At 42.2% G+C, this 18,614-nt stretch overlaps 1 protein-coding gene across 1 annotated transcript; it reads left to right on the forward strand.

Annotated features, from left to right (window-relative positions):
• Window positions 1–2,342: 2,342 nt before the first annotated feature.
• Window positions 2,343–12,883, forward strand: LOC119336946 (MMS19 nucleotide excision repair protein homolog). The gene is made up of 21 exons (XM_037609037.1): window positions 2,343–2,787; window positions 3,177–3,239; window positions 3,337–3,391; window positions 3,869–3,966; window positions 5,540–5,698; window positions 5,789–5,848; window positions 6,571–6,759; window positions 6,870–6,923; window positions 7,128–7,214; window positions 7,320–8,022; window positions 8,439–8,812; window positions 8,898–8,971; window positions 9,227–9,329; window positions 9,457–10,259; window positions 10,961–11,036; window positions 11,125–11,236; window positions 11,501–11,577; window positions 11,663–11,743; window positions 12,065–12,144; window positions 12,323–12,432; window positions 12,528–12,883. The coding sequence occupies exons 1-20, from the start codon at window positions 2,710–2,712 to the stop codon at window positions 12,339–12,341; spliced, it is 3,345 nt and encodes a 1,114-aa protein (XP_037464934.1). The 5' UTR covers window positions 2,343–2,709; the 3' UTR covers window positions 12,342–12,432; window positions 12,528–12,883.
• Window positions 12,884–18,614: the final 5,731 nt, after the last annotated feature.

The raw sequence follows: 18,614 nt of genomic DNA on the forward strand, positions 1-18,614 counted from the left end.
CACCAACATACATAACTCATATAGTACTATATCGTTAACGAATGTTAAGCATGCGGACCCTACGGGTTCAAGAATGATGTAGACATGACCGAGACGCTTCTCCGGTCAATAACCAATAGCGGGACCTAGATGCCCATATTGGTTCCTACATATTCTATGAAGATCTTTATCGGTCGAACCTTTATGACAACAAATGTAGTTCCCTTTGTCTGTCTATATATTACTTTCCTGAGATTCGATCGTCGGTATCTCCATACCCAGTTCAATCTCGTTACCGACAAGTCTCTTTACTTGTTCCATAATACATCATCTTGTAACTAACTTCTTAGTCACTTTGCTTGCAAGCTTCTTGTGATGCTGTATTACCAAGAGGGCCCAGAGATACCTTTCCGTCATACGGAATGACAAATCTCAATCTCGATCCATGCCAACTCAATAGACACCTTCAGAGATACCTGTAGAGCACCTTTATGATCACCCAGCTAAGAAGTGACGTTTTGATACACACAAGGCATTCCTCCAGAGTCTGGGAGTTGCATGATCTCATGGTCGAAGGAACATGTATTTGACATTAAGAAAGCAGTAGCAATAAACTGAATGATCATATGCTATGCTAAAGGATGAGTCTTGTCCATCACATCATTCTCCTAATGATGTGATCCCGTTATCAAACGGCAACTCATCTCTATGATCAGGAAATCTTAACCATCTTTTGATCAACGAGCTAGTCTAGTGGAGGCTTACTAGGGACTTGGTATTTATTTATGTATTTACACATGTATTTAAGTTTCCGATCAATACAATTATAGAATGAATAATAAACCTTTATCATTATTAAGAAAATATAATAATAACCACTTTATTATTGCCTTTAGGGTATATTTCCAACCGTCTCTGCATCAGTGCATGTTGCAAACACATGGCCCAAAGTTGTATTACCCCATGCAGGCTCAATTGAGCCACTCGTACAAGAGGCCCGAAATCAATGCTAGCAACCAAACATGTTCCTACAATTGACGAGGAGTATATAAAACTTGGTATTTGTTTCAAGAAGAGTTTGCTTGGAGAGTCTTCTACTCTTCTTCTTTTTTGGGAAAAATCATCTTCAGGTTGGGATTTTTCTACAAAAGTGAGGATGGAGTGTCGTCATATGAAGCATTTGTTGGACCTTTACCTTTTCTGATGAGGATCTTGTTCTCACATTGGATCTTTCCAAAAGAGCAACTCAAGATGGGAATGAATTGATATTATCCATTCGGACATTGGTTCGGCCCAAATTTTTTCAAGGCTAATGAGTCTTCCAGGTCGGTTTTGTATGAATACTACATCAGGGGAGCTAATCACCATCTGCCCATCGGAACAAGCACGTTGACCCGAACTTGGTTGCCCAAGATTTGTAGTATGTGGTTACGATAACATATGCCTTTACAAACGTTGTTAGTCTTGTGTTTATAGGAAAATTTTGAATCCTAAAATGCTTTTGTTCTAGAGTTAAAATATGCTAAGAGGCTACATATATGCCTTATTTTTTGAACAAATAAACTCTAGATATGCTAACATGCTAAAATTTCCTGATGCTAAATGGTGTTATTCGAAACGATGTTGTTACTACTCTCTATTTTGTACAAACTTTGCATTGAAGGGGTCGAACCATATTACCGATGGGACATGAGGCTAGTCGTCACTAGACCATTGGGCGGACTCTATGTCCCTGAAGAATGCAGGTGGGCCAACAAGTACCGGGCCAGAGCGGGCGAACTCGTTTCCGTGCTTAAGAGGTATTTGATCATTTACACCATTTTTGTTGTGCTTGGGTCACAATGTCTCTTTTTACATTGTCACCAATAAAATGCCTTATCTTTTTTTTTTCAAAAAACGCCTCATTTTTTTACTTTGCCTAACAAAATGCCATACATTTGAGGTATCTTTAAATTCAAAGGTTTTTGGATTTGACACCCAAAAAAGTGCTCGGGTCTTTCAGGTTCGGGCTATATGGGTTGGGCTTCAGGTATCGGGTTTATGCCCAGCCTGACCAAAGGTGGCCAAATGGGCTGGTCTTACCGTGTTGTCCGGATAGCCCGCGTGCCCGACCCGTGGTGGTTTATATATTATCCCCAGAAAACAGCCCAGATAGGCCCAAAACAGCCCAAAATCAGGGGTCTGGTGGGCTAAACGTGCCGGTGGGCCTGCCCAGCACGGCCCGCCCTGCCGTCCCTGGCCCGTTTAGGCCAGGCCGGGCCGGCCCATCTGGCCAGGGTTGAGCGAGCCTGACCCCGTGACGAAAATCAGCCGAAAGCACGCACGCCCCCTTATACAAAAAAAAGAGAGGCAAAAAGCACGCAAAAAGCACGCACGCAGTCTCCGCGCACGCTAGGTTAGCGCCGCCGCCGCCGCCGCCGCCGCCGGCCGCCTCCACCCGCCGCTGCTGCGGGCGTCCTGCATCCGCCTCCCCGTACGCCTCCTCCGTCTCCCCGTCTCCTTCTCCTCCGCTCCTCCTAGCTGTCCTATCGCTCGAGCGATTCCACGGCGACGGACCACCGGCTGCCTTCCCCGCCGTCTCTGCTGCCGCTCCGACGCCTCTAGTTCTTCCGGCCTCGTGTGTTCAGAAACCCGACTCTCCTCGTCCAGTACCACTCTCCACTAGCAAAACCCTAAACCCTGGAAGCGGAAGCGAGGCTTCAAGGCCACGGCTCGTGCCTTGCGGCGGCAATGGCGAAGGTCCCTGCCGGCGAGTGGGTCCCCCACGTTGAGGCCTTCGTCGACGTCTCCCGCTCCCCCGCCCAGCACGTACGGTCTTCCCTCCCCATCCCCATCCCCCATTACTGTTGAGGCCTTCGGTGCCTTTTGTTTCATAAATTCTGTTTTTGGCTCGCATGGTTCGCTTGGAACATACACCCGCTTAACAATTGATGGAGTCTCATTCACTTTATATGTAATTATTGTGCGATTTTCTCATAAGAATTTAGCTAACGGGCAGCACCTATAAGCTTCACTGACATAAGCTCCAGTTTTGCAGAGGCTTCTGTATTTCTAACACAATTTGGTACAAACTGCTATTTGCTTGATACATGGGGCAAATCTTGTCATTGCAGAGTTTAGTATGCTTGATGATACACACTATCCTTTGCTATGTTAGTTTCTTGTGGATGCTAATGCTGTTATGTGGTGTGCAACAGTCTGCGGGTGTGGATGCTCTTGCAGCCTTGGTCAACAAGGACAAGCTGATGCTCTTCGATTTGGTATGTGCTGGTTTCTCGGAGATCATATATCACTGTGCTCCATGATTTTGCTAGGGAGGGTAGTTCTTTATATATCTTGTTGGTGGTATCGTTTCAGGTGTCTAAGATGGACATGTATTTGACGACGACAGACCACATTGTTAGATCAAGAGGTTTCTTTTACCCCTCATTGCATATCTTTTCCTCCCATGCTGTTTGCCTCTCTATTTTAGAAAATTTGCAAATTTGATAATGCAAGTAAAAGTTACGGTCTATGCCAAGTTTTAAGGCTATACAGGTGATAGCTGCTCTTCACTGTCAGCACAGTTCGAAAAAATGCATAAGTCAAGCTTTCTTTCTTCAGTGAAGGTTATTGTGAATTTCTTCTACTAAAAAAATGTAAAGTCGTACTGTGCAATAGAGAGACACATCCATGTATGTCCGCACATTGGTAGCTAGCATAACACTTTATTGGTTCTTGGATGGTTACATTGTTGATAAACATGAACCTTTTGCAACCATTGTTTTTTCATTATCTGTTCTGCAAATTCATTTCTGCATAATAATTTAAGTTCAGTGTCATAATCTTTTGCTGGTACATGCATAGTTCCCTGCACTTGGTTAAGGATATGCTTCTGTTTGTTTTGCAGGAATACTGCTTCTGGGGCAAATCATGTCTCACATTTCATTTAAACGGTTAGATGTCAATGCCATCACAACATTGTCAGACTTCTTTATATCAAGATTGGTAAGTTTGACTTTGTGCATCATGGTTATTTGACTTTTGAAGTACATACGCAGTTTCTCAAACACTAGTCTTATGAGTTCTCATTTAGGCCACTTCCAATGCATAGGTGCTTAGATAAGGTGCTAAGCATATTAAAAAGTAGCAACTAATGTCCACAATGCATAGGTGATTCACTTGTTGGTGCTAAGCTCCCCTCATTTAATACTTTAGCAACTAAACTATTTCATGCATTGGTTGGTTTCTTTCATTTAATTGCCTTTGCCTAGGTTCACGTGCTTGGCATTGGTTCTTCCTGGGGTCACCAAACTCACCTCTCTCCTCTTTATTACCATGCCACATCAGATTTTTTGCCTACATGGCAGCCTTAGCACCTGTACAAGGTGGAGCATTGGGGAGGGCCTTACACCTGAACTAAATAGCAAATCTTACCTTCTGGTCTTGTGTCCTTATCGTAATTGTAACATAGAGTGAGATAAAAACCCTTGTGAATAAGGTCATCAATCTGGAGAAGCTAATGGCTGTAGTAATGTTGACTTATTAAAGTTCTTACACTACAGCCTTCTTTGCACAGATTAAATAGGCCAGTATACTCTGTCGTTGCCTTGACACTCTAGAAACTAATGATTACATGTCTATGGCAGCCACATCTTTGATTCCAAGGTTTAATTTTTAGCAATACTAAGCTCCCTGTTGTGGAATACAAATGACTGAATATGGGTAGGTCTTAGGTTTCCGAGTTATAAGTTTTATTTTTGTATGGCTTACATGTATCCAAGTTGTTAAATTTTTGTGAAAAACCATTGTTCGAAACGTTGCGCACAAGAGTGAATTTGGCTCTTCTATCCTGTTAAGATCAAATATTGTCAGTAACTTGATTTGACATAAGAAAGACTTGGGCTGCTTGGTATAATTCCAAAGTTTGGCTTGCCAATGTTTGGGCAAGCCCAAAAATTGGCTACCAAATTGTCTTGCCAATCTCTTAAAAGCCTTGTCAACTGGCTAGCCAATTTTTTGGCTGCAGCCGTATCCCAATGGGTTGCAACCCAAATATGTCATCATTTTACCTAGCAGGCCGTGGGATATTGTTGCAACATCTTCAGTTCAATATATCCAAATAAGTGATGACTTAGGTGGCAAATAAGCAGTTCACCTGGGCTTTATATTTAATTAAAGAAGAAAGTTAGCAACGAGCCCGGTCCTAGGTTACATATAGTCATCAATTCATATTAAGTTAGTTTACCCCTAAAGTTGACTCCAGTAATACTTTGTAAAGAATTCTCACTCCCTACAGAGAAGTACTCCCTCCGTCCCTAGTGTCAAAAATGGTCTTACATTTTGGGACGGAGGGAGTACATTATAATGTTGATATAACCTTTTAGTTTGAATTTTCTATTACAAAGTTTTTGTCTCAAGAAAATATCCAGTGAAGCAAATTGTTCTTCAGAAGACCCATAGCTCCTATTAAACTGCAATGTTTGTTTAATGCCATGCTATTGCTTTGGTGATCTTTACCCTATGGTGACCAATTGGCCACCCTTCTCTCATTACTCGTGAACTTCGTTTTTGTCTTCAGTCAGATTGGCAAGCACTGCGGGGAGCTCTTGTTGGATGCTTGGCTCTATTGCACAGAAAATCATCTGTTGGCACTATTATGGTTGCTGATGTCAAAAGACTAGTCGAGGCTTTCATAGCGGATGTTCAAGTACAGTCACTTGCAGCTGCTGACCGCAAGGTTGATTTGAATCTTCAGCACAAATATGCTTAGATAAAGTTAGATTTAATCTATCTATTGATTGATTTTTCATCACTCTCTTCTTTCTAGATGTGCTTTGAAATTTTTAGCTGGATACTTGATCACTACCCAGAAGCTGTCAAGACAATGGTATGATACTTACTCAATCTCTGGACAACTATAGATCACACTCAAAACTGTATTAGTAGTTATCATTAAGTTAATCCTACATGTTAACCATGCCCCTTGCATGTTCTAACTTCTAACATGTTACTAACTCTAGTTAACTGTGTATGTTCGGCGCGTCTATCTAGGAGGTGCCGAAAGCTAAGTAATATTCATTGTAATAAGACCATACCCATTCCCGTTACATAGAGTAGTAGTATATCTATCCAACTGGGTTAAACATTGTTCAATTCTATCAAATAGTACTTAAATTGGTGCCTCCCAGGTTTGCACACTGCATAATTATAGTGAAATGGAGGGAGTAATCTTTTGTATCGTCGTGATTATTTCTTGATGTGTTTGCATTTCCTTATCCGGCAAGCATATGCTATCTGTTCCATTATGTAATGCTCTGTACTGTTGACCAAATCTTGCGTATTGATGTTATCATGCTTGGTGTAAAGTGTGACAACCTTCCAATATCATTGGAAGAAAAACAAGGTAATAAATCAAGCATAGAGGTAGAGTTGATACTTGATATGGGTAGTTTGGTGGTGTACAAGTATTCTAGAATGGATGAATCTTCATTTCCAAGCCTCTGTCATGGAGGCTGGTTTTAAATATTTTTTTGTCTGGTTATTTACACCTCTCCTGGATTTATTCAATCATGTGTTCATTACCAACACAAGTTTAATCTGTATGCCCAGGATGATGAATTGCTATACTGGATCTGTCAATCAATCGATGAAGAAAAAGACCCAGAGTGCTTGAAGCTTTCTTTTCATGTGGTGGAAGTTGTCATGAAGCTGTTTCCAGACCCATCTGGTTTCGCAGACCAATTTGCAAGTGACCTTTTTGAGATTCTGAGCAAATATTTTCCTGTTTACTTCACACATGTATGTTAATGAACTATCTTGGCTTCCAAACATTTTCGTGTGTATGTCATTCTGCAACTTAGTAGTTCTTGACATTCCTTTCTCCAATATCGTATCATGTATATGTGCAGGGAGCCGGTGATAATTTAGGAGTTACAAGAGACGAACTTTCTAGGGCATTGATGGTATGACCTTAGTATTTTACCTGTTAGATTATTTTATTTCAAAGACCATTCAATTTTTTGAACTGAACATATGGCTCGGCGCTATAATTATTTGTGAGATGCGACTATGGAGTTATGTGTTCTATCACCTTATCATACTTCTAAATGAAAAAACGTTTCTATTATTTTACTTGTGTGATTAACAACCTGTTTAAATATTTGCAGCATGCCTTTTGTGCAAGTCCGTATTTTGAGCCCTTTGCCATCCCATTGCTTCTAGATAAACTTTCTTCCTCTCTTCCATTAGCAAAGGTCAGCAGCTTTAACTTATCTTAATGTTTCAAGTTCATCAATCTAACAAAGTGAATACCCTCTTTGAGTTTCTGCTAAAAATTCACATGTTAGTATTTTGTACAGCTTGATTCCTTAAAATATTTGGACAATTGCATTCACTGCTATGGAGCTGATAGAATGGTTACACATGCATCAGCTATTTGGTTTAAGTTGAAAGAAGTGCTTTTTAGCCTTTCTTCAGATCAACTTGTATCATCAGGGTCACCTAAAGATGCAGAGAATAATAAGAATCAAATAATATCAGAAGCTGAACGTTGCTTGAAGACTGCTGTTACATATATACATTCTTCGGATAGAGATATTTTCATCAATTTGATCTTGTTGGATGAGGATATTGTGAATAACATCCATTCTGTAACAACTGAAGAGAAGTCTGTCGGTAGTTCACTGCAAGCCCTTGGAAGTGTCGTTTCTATTCTTGCTGGGTCATCTACATATTTGTGCACCAGAGTTTTTCAAGCACATTTTAAACGCTTGGTGGATATTTTGGGAAACTCAGCTGGTTTTGATTCTCAACACCTGAGCATCGCCAATGGATCATCTCCTGCTGCTATTAACTATGGAGCTCTCTATTTATCTGTTCAAATGCTTTCATCCTGCCGAGAAGTCGCTGTGGCATCTCGAGAAGGCGTCCCAGCAGAGGAGTCCTGGTGGCTTATCTTAGAGGAAAAGTTGGATCAAATTATCCATCTTTTTGGAAAATTGCTGACTATTGATTCTCAGCCTACCCAGTCAGCGGTCAGAAAAGAATGTGTTTCGTTCGCTGGTATGTTGATGTCTTTAATTATGACTTGCTACATACCACATTTTGTAAGACAACATGCACCTATTAGGTGCTGTCACAACTATCTGAACTTTCCTAATCCATGCTTGTAGATTTTTTCTTAAGAGAACTCCTCATAACAAAAGGTCGTGTCGTGCATCTGGTATGCATATAGACATGCTGTCCATCGCCATGCTCTTTCAGTCTACATATTATTTGTCAATAACTCTTTGGCCATTTCTAGAGATTCTAGTCTACATGGTCTACCTTATTCATCAAGGTCGTGTTTTAGTTCCAAATATTGAATTGATGAACTCTTAATTTTTGTTTTTCTGTTGTTGAATTTCAGTGCTTCTTTAGAATCATTGAGGATCAATCTGTCTATTCTAATATGGTTGTTTCTTATAAATTGTTTGCAGTGAAAGGTTTGCTGATACTTGCAACTATCCCGGAACAATGTTCACTTCCACTCAAAAATGCTTATGAGGATATTTTGCTGATGCTTACCTTAGTAATTACAAGCAAGTATGAAAATGCACATTTGTGGAGATTATCATTGAAAACATTGACTAGCATTGGCTCATCTGCTGTGGAATTACATGCTTCTAAAAGAGAAATGGTTTACAATAGAATTGTTGTTGACAAGATTATTTGTTTGGCTGAATCTTGTGATGCATCGATGCCTCTGAATCTAAGACTTGAAGCATGTTTTGAAGTTGGCACCGCTAGTGTGAACTATATGTTGAGGGTTGCCAGATCACTTGAAGAAACTGTCATCACAAATATCTCTCAGGCCTGTCGAATCCCCCTGTTGTCTTCTTATTTCCTGCAAATTGCATTTTATAAGCAACCAAACTAATGTTTTATTGATCCTGCAGGTTAATGGAAGTATAGAATGTGCGGACTATGTAACCTGTCTGATTGATTGTTACTCTAGTCGTCTCCTTCCTTGGTATGCCAACTTTGCATTCCAGTATGTATTGCTGTATCAACAAACATGGATTACAATTAGTCTGTAATCTTGAAACATCTTTCTCAGTTTGTGCAAACCTAACTGTAAAAAGGGTTGCACATACTTGACCAATTCGATGGCTGAAGAATGTTACTGGTGGCATGCTTGATACCTGTGCCCTGTACTAGCCTTTTGACAGGATATATGTTAGCCAAATATCATTTTCTCTCTGATTAACCATCTACATTATGGCAGGTTCTTTACTTCCGGTGGTCTCAATGAACTTGCTTTGAGCTTTGCTCTGCGTCTCTGGGATGAGATTGGGGACTTGGTTACTCTGGATCGAATCAGATCACAGGTGAAGCTCTATCAAACTGAATATTTTTTGCTAATGCAGTTAAATTACTGGTTCTTAGGTATATATTTTGTATATGACGCATAAATCTATACTGTGTAATCATGGCGCACTCACTTTTCTCTCTCAGGGTCTTCTTGACTCACTAATGATGGGAATGAAGTTATTAGTCGGAGTCTGCACAGAGGAACAACAGTTGTTGATTGTTCAGAAAGCATGCGGTATAGTATCATCGATGCTGTCTCTCCCAGTGAATGCATTGACACACCATCTTTTGTCTGTTGACGATTTAGTTCCTGCACACTCTGTTCAAGATATAGCTCTTGTGTGTATGCTTTCATCAGTCATAGTTGGTCTTCGGCCTCAAACACCTGTACCAGAAATGATGATGATGATTAACCTCTTTTCAGTCTTTCTACTGAATGGGCATATACCAGCTGCTCATGCATTAGCTTCTATTTTCAATAAATATCTACAGAATTCAGAGTTCTCACACGAGATTAAACTGGATAAAATACTTGATGTTATTCTTGGGGGATGTTTCTCAATTGTATTACCCAGCAGCAATTTGAAGATGTCTCGCTCTTCTGCTGCCACTTCGGATAATGCTGACTTCTCAGACAGCTTGCCTGGAAGCATAGGTTCAAAGATTGATATCTTATGTGGCTTGGCATGGATTGGCAAAGGATTGCTTATGAGAGGAGATGAGAAAGTGAAGGAAATTTCAATGTTTCTTCTTAAATGCCTCTCATCAGATGCTTCTCTAGCAACAGCTGCAGCTGATGCATTCCATGTGATGATGGGTGATTCAGAAGTCTGCCTAAATAAAAAGTTCCATGCAAGAATAAAGTTTTTGTATAAGCAGCGTTTTTTCTCAATACTGATGCCAATTTTTCTCTCTAAAATTAAGGAGACCTCAGAGCTGACAACAAAGTAGGTATCAACATTCTCATCACTTTGTATTATATCTTGTATTGATTTGAACCATACACATTTGTATATCATGTTTCTGTTACTTTGCGTATGCATCAGCAGCATCTCCCAAGGGTTTAGCTTAGTTTATATGTCGACTTATCTGTTCTATCAATTAGCTTGGACACTTTTGTGCATTTAGTTTTGATTCGTCCTTTGTGAAATTCCCAAGGGTTTAGCTTAGTTTATTTGTGTACTCTGACTTTGCATACCTTTGTTCACATTACACGTGTAAGCGAAAAGAAAGCAATGTGATGACACCGTTTCGGATATCAATATGGTAATGTAACTTATTTTTCATGATAGTAAACCAAAATGAACTGTGGCATGAGTTTAGAAGTTAAAGAATTCTTTATACTATGTGTGCCTTGGAGGAAAAAGACATTTGAGTTGCCACATCAGTTGAATACTGCAATTTTGTAACCTCAGGACTAGGTTGCATTACTTTCTTTAATTTAGTTCCATATTGTGCTTTTCCTCATTAATTTTTATCATCATGATTTATATTTTAGAGAAAAAATGTATTTTGATTAAAAATATTGTATAGCTAAGTGATGGTCTGATGCCAGTTTTAGTTCATTTGATGAACTGATCCTGTAATTTTAGTGATTTTTTTATTTGTCAAATGCCTTGAAGCAACTGAAAAATATCACCCACTGCAGATTGGTGATATATCGAGCATTCGGACATATTATTTCCAATGCTCCAGTGTCAGCAGTTATAACAGAAGCCCATCAGGTTAATTACTTCTTGATTGAAGCATGCACAACCTTTGTCGGATCAGTGCATACTAATTGCCCAATTGCTTCACTAATTGTTTTTTCAGATTTTGCTCGTGATGGTTGATATCTTAGCCAAATTGAGCATGGATAATCAGGATAAAGATCTAGTGTATAGTTTGTTGCTTGTTTTATCTGGAATGCTGATGGATGAAAAAGGTGATATCATTTACTTTACTCCATTACTTCCATAAGTTCCTACTTAGTAGCCATTAATTCAATAATTTGTGTTTGATGTGCATTGATTGATACATCCATTCAGTTCATTTTCTTTTGTTTATTATGTAAATTTGACTGGTGTATGCTGCGTTCTACCTCCGTCATTTTGAACTAAAACCATGTCACTTAATTTTGGGACGGAGGAAGTACTAAATTCCTGATGGTATTTTTTTCCTCGGGCGCTAAATCTTGTGTCTTATGCAGGCAAAGAATGCATTGTGGAAAATATCCGCATCATTATCAGTGTACTTGCACAACTTGTTTCCTATCCTCACATGATGGTACTTAAGTGTTATTCATATTCAGTTCCACTTGTTCCACTTGTAAGATCAGCATGTTTCACAACCTTTTTCCTTTCTCCTGTAGGTTGTTCGGGAGACTGCCTTGCAATGTTTTGTTGCCATGTCTAGCTTTCCCCACTCAAAAGTTTATCGCATGCGGCCACAGGTCATTTTTCTATTTATGCAGATGGTTGTTGAGAATATGCATACAATACGGACTTTAAGACATTGAGTTATTATTATACTGTGCTTCTTGTTAATCATGGATAGCACTCCCTTTATTGGTGGAGATAATTAGGTCTCATGATTTAACTGTACACTTTAGAACATTATGGATAATTGAGATGGTATATATCTAACTTATGATTAATTTCTTGTTGTTAGTAGGAACTTAGGGTATCTTAATATCGCAACTGTTGTCAAGTAAGAAATGTTTCCTTCTGAAGGAATAAAAGAGAACTCATTGCAGAATGGTATATTCTTGCAGGTCCTACAAGCAGCAATCAAGGCTCTTGATGATAAGAAAAGGGCTGTTCGCCTAGAGGCTGTTCGATGTCGACAAACATGGTATGAAAACTATATCCTATTTCTGAGGCAACATGAACCACCTGATGTAACATTAAGGCAACTAGCAAATGATGCAACTTTATGCCATTTGAAGGAAGTCACCATGGTGGCTTTCCCTCAATTTTTTGTACTATTTCGAGCCATCAGCCTTGCCTGACGAGTTGTTATTTTCCTGCAGGCAATCATCATTTGCTTAAGGTAGTCTTTCTCCCACCACCGCATCGTAGTTTGGAATTAGTCACTGAACAGATCATGTTAGAGCTTGATAAGTATTGAGATGCGTGATAGGTATGTCATTCTTCCATCTTTTTGCTTGTTTCATCTTTGATTATCCCCTTAAACTTTTCAGATAACTTGACTGTCGGCGCAATGCATGTATACAGGCTGTGGTAGCCCGTAGGGTGGTAGAGGACAATGCGGCTCATTCCGCCTTTGAAATGCTTCGGGATGGTGTATGTCGGTGCATTGGATTCAATCTGGCCGACTGCTCTTCCGTCCCTTTTTCCTTGTATTTGTCATGAATGGCCTAGGATCATAGTTGCATTTATAGGACCAGCTCGCGAATGTATCTCCGGTTCTCCTCACTATGCATTGCATTTGTCTTTCAAGTCGGGAGAATGCAAGTCAGATATGGCCCGAGTGCTGATTATCATGTAAAGTTGTTCAACATACCTAAATAGTTTTTCTAAGCCGCGAGTTTCCTAGGTATGCTCAGCTATATATGATTATGTTCAAAGTCTTTCTTCCGTGATTAAAATGTGATGTGTTAAATCCAACTTGCCGGGTTTTAGTTAACTATGTCAAATCATCAGGAAGGTTTCATGATCCACGATACAATAAGTTGATCCATTGCAAACCCACAGCAATTCCCATTATAAACTGTTAAGCCCAGAGGTACCTGTTCCATCCCCTGGACATCGACACATTTTTCTGCACCAAGGTTTGGAATCAGCATTCGGCATGGCAGCTCCCTGATTGTCATCTCTACAAGCAGAATTGCCTTTCTGCACCAAGGTTTGGAGTCTGAAGTACTCAGAGCAGTTGACAGTGGCCATGAAGATGATGATGTCACAAGGTACAGTAAGATAGCTGCTGTGACATATTTTTGTAGGTGGTGTGCCTTTTGATTGGATTCACTGTATCGTAGATGATGAACCTCAAGCAGACCAATGCCGAGGTGCACCCGTACATGGTCGTGCCGACTTTGCCCATCGGCAGCAGCATCAGTATGTTTGAAAGGGGCGAGTTCTTGGGACGATGCTTCGGTGCCTTACCTTTGTGTCTATGACATGTGGGCCCAACAGATGACTGGCCCACATGTCAGTGACCCAAAGGCAGGTGCGTTTAAGGCACTGAAGCTGCGTCTGAGTTCTTGATACTGAGATGGTGTTTGGCTGCCCCCTCTTCACCGCCTTGAATGTGTACATCGTTAGAGCAACCCCAACAGTTTCCGTAAACTGGCTTTTATCTTCAGAGGATCCCGTAAAACATGTCATTTCTACACGCTGATTTACAGAAGGATTTCTACACGCTGATTTCTACATTGCTGCCACGATGCACTGCTGCTGCCGCGCCACCACGCCCGGAGGACGCTGTGCCGCCTCCCACAGCCACGCCGCACACCCGGCGCCTTGCCAGTGGCGTCGCCGCCTGTCGGCGGGGGCCACCACTGATCAGTGGCCCCTAGAGGAATAATAATTTTTTGTTTAATGAAAAATAAATCAAAAGAAGATTTAGCGGAAGAAGTTTATGGGAACAGACAAAAGTTGCTCCCGGGAAGCCAAAAAACTGATTTTAGGGGAACTGTCCGAGTTGCTCTTAGGCTGAAGACCATCATGAATGTCAGCAATACTGCTTAATACGTGTATTTTCGCATGAAGCTCATACTAAAAAAATATCTATTCATGGAGATTTGTTATTTATTGTTCCTTTTGTAACCTTTTGTGGAGAGGGAACCCAACCCAACCGAGAATCTTATCCAAATGGAAAACAGGGTGAGGAGGATGAGGTTGATCGGATGCCGATTGGAAAAACAACACTGCTCCGTGATATATAAGATAAATTATGTATAGTTCAACATGATTTTAATGTACCCAAGTTACGGAGTTGAATCCAGCAAACCTCGGGTACGGGGTCCCCGATCTGATAGTCTTGACTAGATGTAGATGATAACGTGACACAATGGGACATCGATGTTAACCAGCTTCGGGTCCTCTCGAAGAGGTAAAACCCTACGTCTTGTTCTGTTTGTATTGATTATGGATAGGGTACAAAGTACATGTTAATCAACCTCGAGATCGTGTATGAACAAGGGGATACTCACCATGTCGTGTCCCGGCCAGGAGGGCTGGGCCGACGACCCCCATGGCTGTCCTGATGCATACAAGGAAGGTTTCACTAGACTTGGCATACAAGATAGGGACTCTTCTCCTCTGACGTAGCCAACTAGGACTCCTCTTCTCTAACGTAGCCGACTAGGACTCCTGTTATCCTAGGCCTTTGGTACATTATATAAACAAAGGCTAGGCTAGTCAATAGATTATCTCATATTGGGACCGGCTCATTCATACCCGATCTCGTGGAAAATCAACATGTATTATGTATCCCATCCATAATCAATACAAACAAAGTAGGACGTAGGATTTTACCTCTTCGAGAGGGCCGAACCTGGGTAAATATTGTGCCCCCCTGCCATGTTACCATCATGCCAAGGTTACCAACTCGGTACCCCCTACCCGAGATCTGCTGGATTCGACTTCGTCATTGGTGGCCCATACAAGTCCCGCTGCGCAGCTGCCGCGACACAATAGGAATTCAGGTCGGTTCCAACGCAATCTACGTACCGGAACGAATCTTCGTCCTGGCGCCACCATCTTATTCATCGACTCGACTGGTCACCTCGGCCAAGTCGACGACTACACCCCATGTCAGATCGTCAAGACCGGACGGGTGTCTTCATCAACATCAACTTCGATCTCAACCGAATTTTCTGGACAATGGATATGAATTCGACGTCCACGCCTCCTCGAGCAATGCTTTGACGATTTGCTTTGGTAGAATTATGTGGAATTGAGTCTACAACGGCACGCGTTCCGATGTAGGAAACTCCGGCAGTCACCGATATACCGAGGCCTTGTAGGGCCTGGGCGTAATTTCGCGCGACTTCGGGGCGAGGCATGTTGCGGCTAGCTTGGCCATCCTTTGGAAGATCCAACCGTTCATCTGCTACAGAATTTCTATTTCAACAACCCTCAAAATGTTAGCTCAATCCGATAGTTCAACTCCGGGATGAGCCCTAGGAGTGCATAAATTTTCTAACTTGTTTTCTGTGTGAAAACAAATCCAACCCAAGTTCATCTTTTTCATGAACGGGTTAGCAGACGTCCTTCTTGGAGGGTTTTTTGTAAGATATTGTGTTTTTATCTCAAACACCCGCCATCAATTTTCAGCCATTTTCGAGGCTCTCTTCACCACGGCGTCGGTGTTATACCGGTTCGACCTCGTTGCTCCATGGATGCCGACCTGTACCAGACACGCTGTCACTTCATCCAGCCGATGTCATCCATGTCGTATTGTCACCTAAGCAAGATGACCAGGAGTTCGTGATCCCGAAGGCCAAGACAACATTGTCACCCCACGGATTGCATGGGTCGGGCACGCCAACATCACCGCACAGTCAATTCATCAAGCTGCCATCGACCACGTCATAAATTTTGACATGCGTCGGCATCACGACACCGTCGCTTCATCAAGCTGATGTCCACCACGCCGACGTGGGGGCTCCGATGTCACAACACCGACATGATCCTTCACCTCGGCCAGCCCGGTAACTTTGTCATTGCTTCATCGACCTACTTCGGGGGCTCCTGCATAACCCTGTTGACCTGTTGCATCTCCTCAGCTGGACCCGGGGCTTTGCGTCTCCACAATAACCGTGTTGTCTTGTTACTTCATCAGACCGAGATCCTCGGGACTAGCTTTGGGGCTAGGACCTCGTCCTCCCACAAGCTCAGACCGTGTCATCAATGCCTGAAACAAAAAACTAGCTAAGACGCTTTCATGCTAAAAAGAAAATTCAAAATTCAAAATTGTTCGGTTCGACTAGGCATTACTTCTGTGTAAAACAAAATTGTTGTTTGCTAAAAAGGTTCAAAACACTCCCTTTACTAAAGTAAACTAGGGTCTCTTAAACTTATGTGTGCCATTTTATAATAATAGTTTTTCTGCTTAGTTGTTGCAAAGTCTTTTTCTACTACTTTTTCCGGCTCAAGTTCACAATCAAATAGCCAGATAGCCTGGCTTCTCTATATGCCGCACGAGTTTAATTCGCTAAATTGGTCATAGAAGCACTCCGCTTTCAGGAGAAGGTGGCTCAAGCCGAAGACTAGCCCACTCGAAGCTCGGAGATCGGATGTATCATGTTAAAACACGGCAAAAGCACAAATTAATTTTAAGAGCAATTTCGGATTGGCACAAAAAAATTAATTTAATTCACACTTAAAGTTTTTACATAAGTTTTTTTGTTTACTGAGCTTATGACACTCTTAATATATTGTATGTTATTGTTTTAGGAGGCAAGACATCCTGTTGGTCGAGGTGTCCCGCTGTTGGAAATATGCCCTAGAGGCAATAATAAAATGGTTATTATTATATTTCCTTCTTCATGATAATTGTCTATTATTCATGTTATAATTGTATTAACAGGAAACCGTAATACATGTGTGAATACGTAGACCACAACATGTCCCTAGTAAGCCTCTAGTTGACTAGCTCGTTGATCAACAGATGGTCAAGGTTTCCTGACTATGAACATTGGATGTCATTGATAACGGGATCACATCATTAGGAGAATGATGTGATGGACAAGACCCAATCCCGAGCATAGCACAAGATGGTGTAGTTCGTTTGCTAAAGCTTTTCTAATGTCAAGTATCATTTCCTTAGACCATGAGATTGTGTAACTCCCGGATACCGTAGGAGTGCTTTGGGTGTACCAAACGTCACAACGTAACTGGGTGATTATAAAGGTGCTCTACAGGTATCTCCGAAAGTGTCTGTTGGGTTGGCACGAAAGGACACTGGGATTTGTCACTCCGTATGATGGAGAGGTATCTCTGGGCCCACTCGGTGATGCATCATCATAATGAGCTCAATGTGACTAAGTAGTTAGTCACGGCATCATGCATTACGGAACGAGTAAAGTGACTTGCCGGTAGCGAGATTGAACGAGGTATTGGGATACCGACGATCGAATCTCGGGCAAGTAACGTACTGATAGACAAAGGGAATTGTATACGGGATTGCTTGAATCCTTGACATCGTGGTTCATCCGATGAGATCATCGTGGAACATGTGGGAACCAACATGGGTGTCCAGATCCCGCTGTTGGTTATTGGCCAGAGAGCTGTCTTGGTCCTGTCTGCATGATTCCCGAACCCGTAGGGTCTACACACTTATGGTTCGATGACGCTAGGGTTATAAGGAAGATTTGTATGTGATTACCGAATGTTGTTAGGAGTCCCGGATGAGATCCCGGACGTCACGAGGAGTTCTGGAATGGTCCGGAGGTGAAGATTTATATATGGGAAGTCATCATACGGTCACCGGAAATATTCGGGGGTATACCTGTATTGTACCGGGACCACCAGAGGGGTTCCGGGGGTCCACTGGGAGGGTCCACCTTCCCCGGAGGGCCTTATGGGCTGTAGGTGGAAGGGGACCAGCCCCTAAGTGGGCTAGGCGCCACCCCCTAGGGCCCATGCGCCTAGGGTTGGGGGGAACCCTAAGGGGGGCGCCTCCCTTGCTTGGGGGGCAAGCCCCCTCCCCCTTGGCCGCCGCCCCCCCCTCTAGATCTCATCTAGAGGGGCCGGCCCCTTCCCCCTTATCCCTATAAATAGAGGGGTGGAGGGAGGGCTGCAGCAGCACATCCAAGGCGCAAGCGCAACCCCTCCCCTCCCCAACACCTCTCCTCCTCCGCGCGAGCTTGGCGAAGCCGTGCCAAAGAACTGCCACTCCATCACCACCACGCCGTCGTGCTGCTGCTGGAGCCTTCTTCCTCAACCTCTCCCTCCTCCTTGCTGGATCAAGGCGTGGGAGATGTCACCGGGCTGCACGTGTGTTGAACGCGGAGGTGCCGTTATTCGGCGCTAAGATCAGAATCCACCGCGATATGAATCGCTACGAGTACGACTCCTTCATACGCGTTCTTGCAACGCTTCCGTCTCGCGATCTTCAAGGATATGAAGATGCACTCCCCTCTCTCTCGTTGCTAGTTACTCCATAGATTGATCTTGGTGATGCGTAGAAATTTTTTAATTTCTGCAACGATCCCCAACAGTGGCATCATGAGCTAGGTCTATGCATAGTTTCTATGCACGAGTAGTACACAAGTTTGTTGTGGGCGTCGATTGTTTCAATTTAATTGTCACTACTAGCCTTATCTTGTTTCGGCGGCATCGTGGGATGAAGCG

The sequence above is a fragment of the Triticum dicoccoides genome, chromosome 7B, assembly GCF_002162155.2.
Source record: "Triticum dicoccoides isolate Atlit2015 ecotype Zavitan chromosome 7B, WEW_v2.0, whole genome shotgun sequence".
NCBI lineage: Eukaryota > Viridiplantae > Streptophyta > Magnoliopsida > Poales > Poaceae > Triticum > Triticum dicoccoides.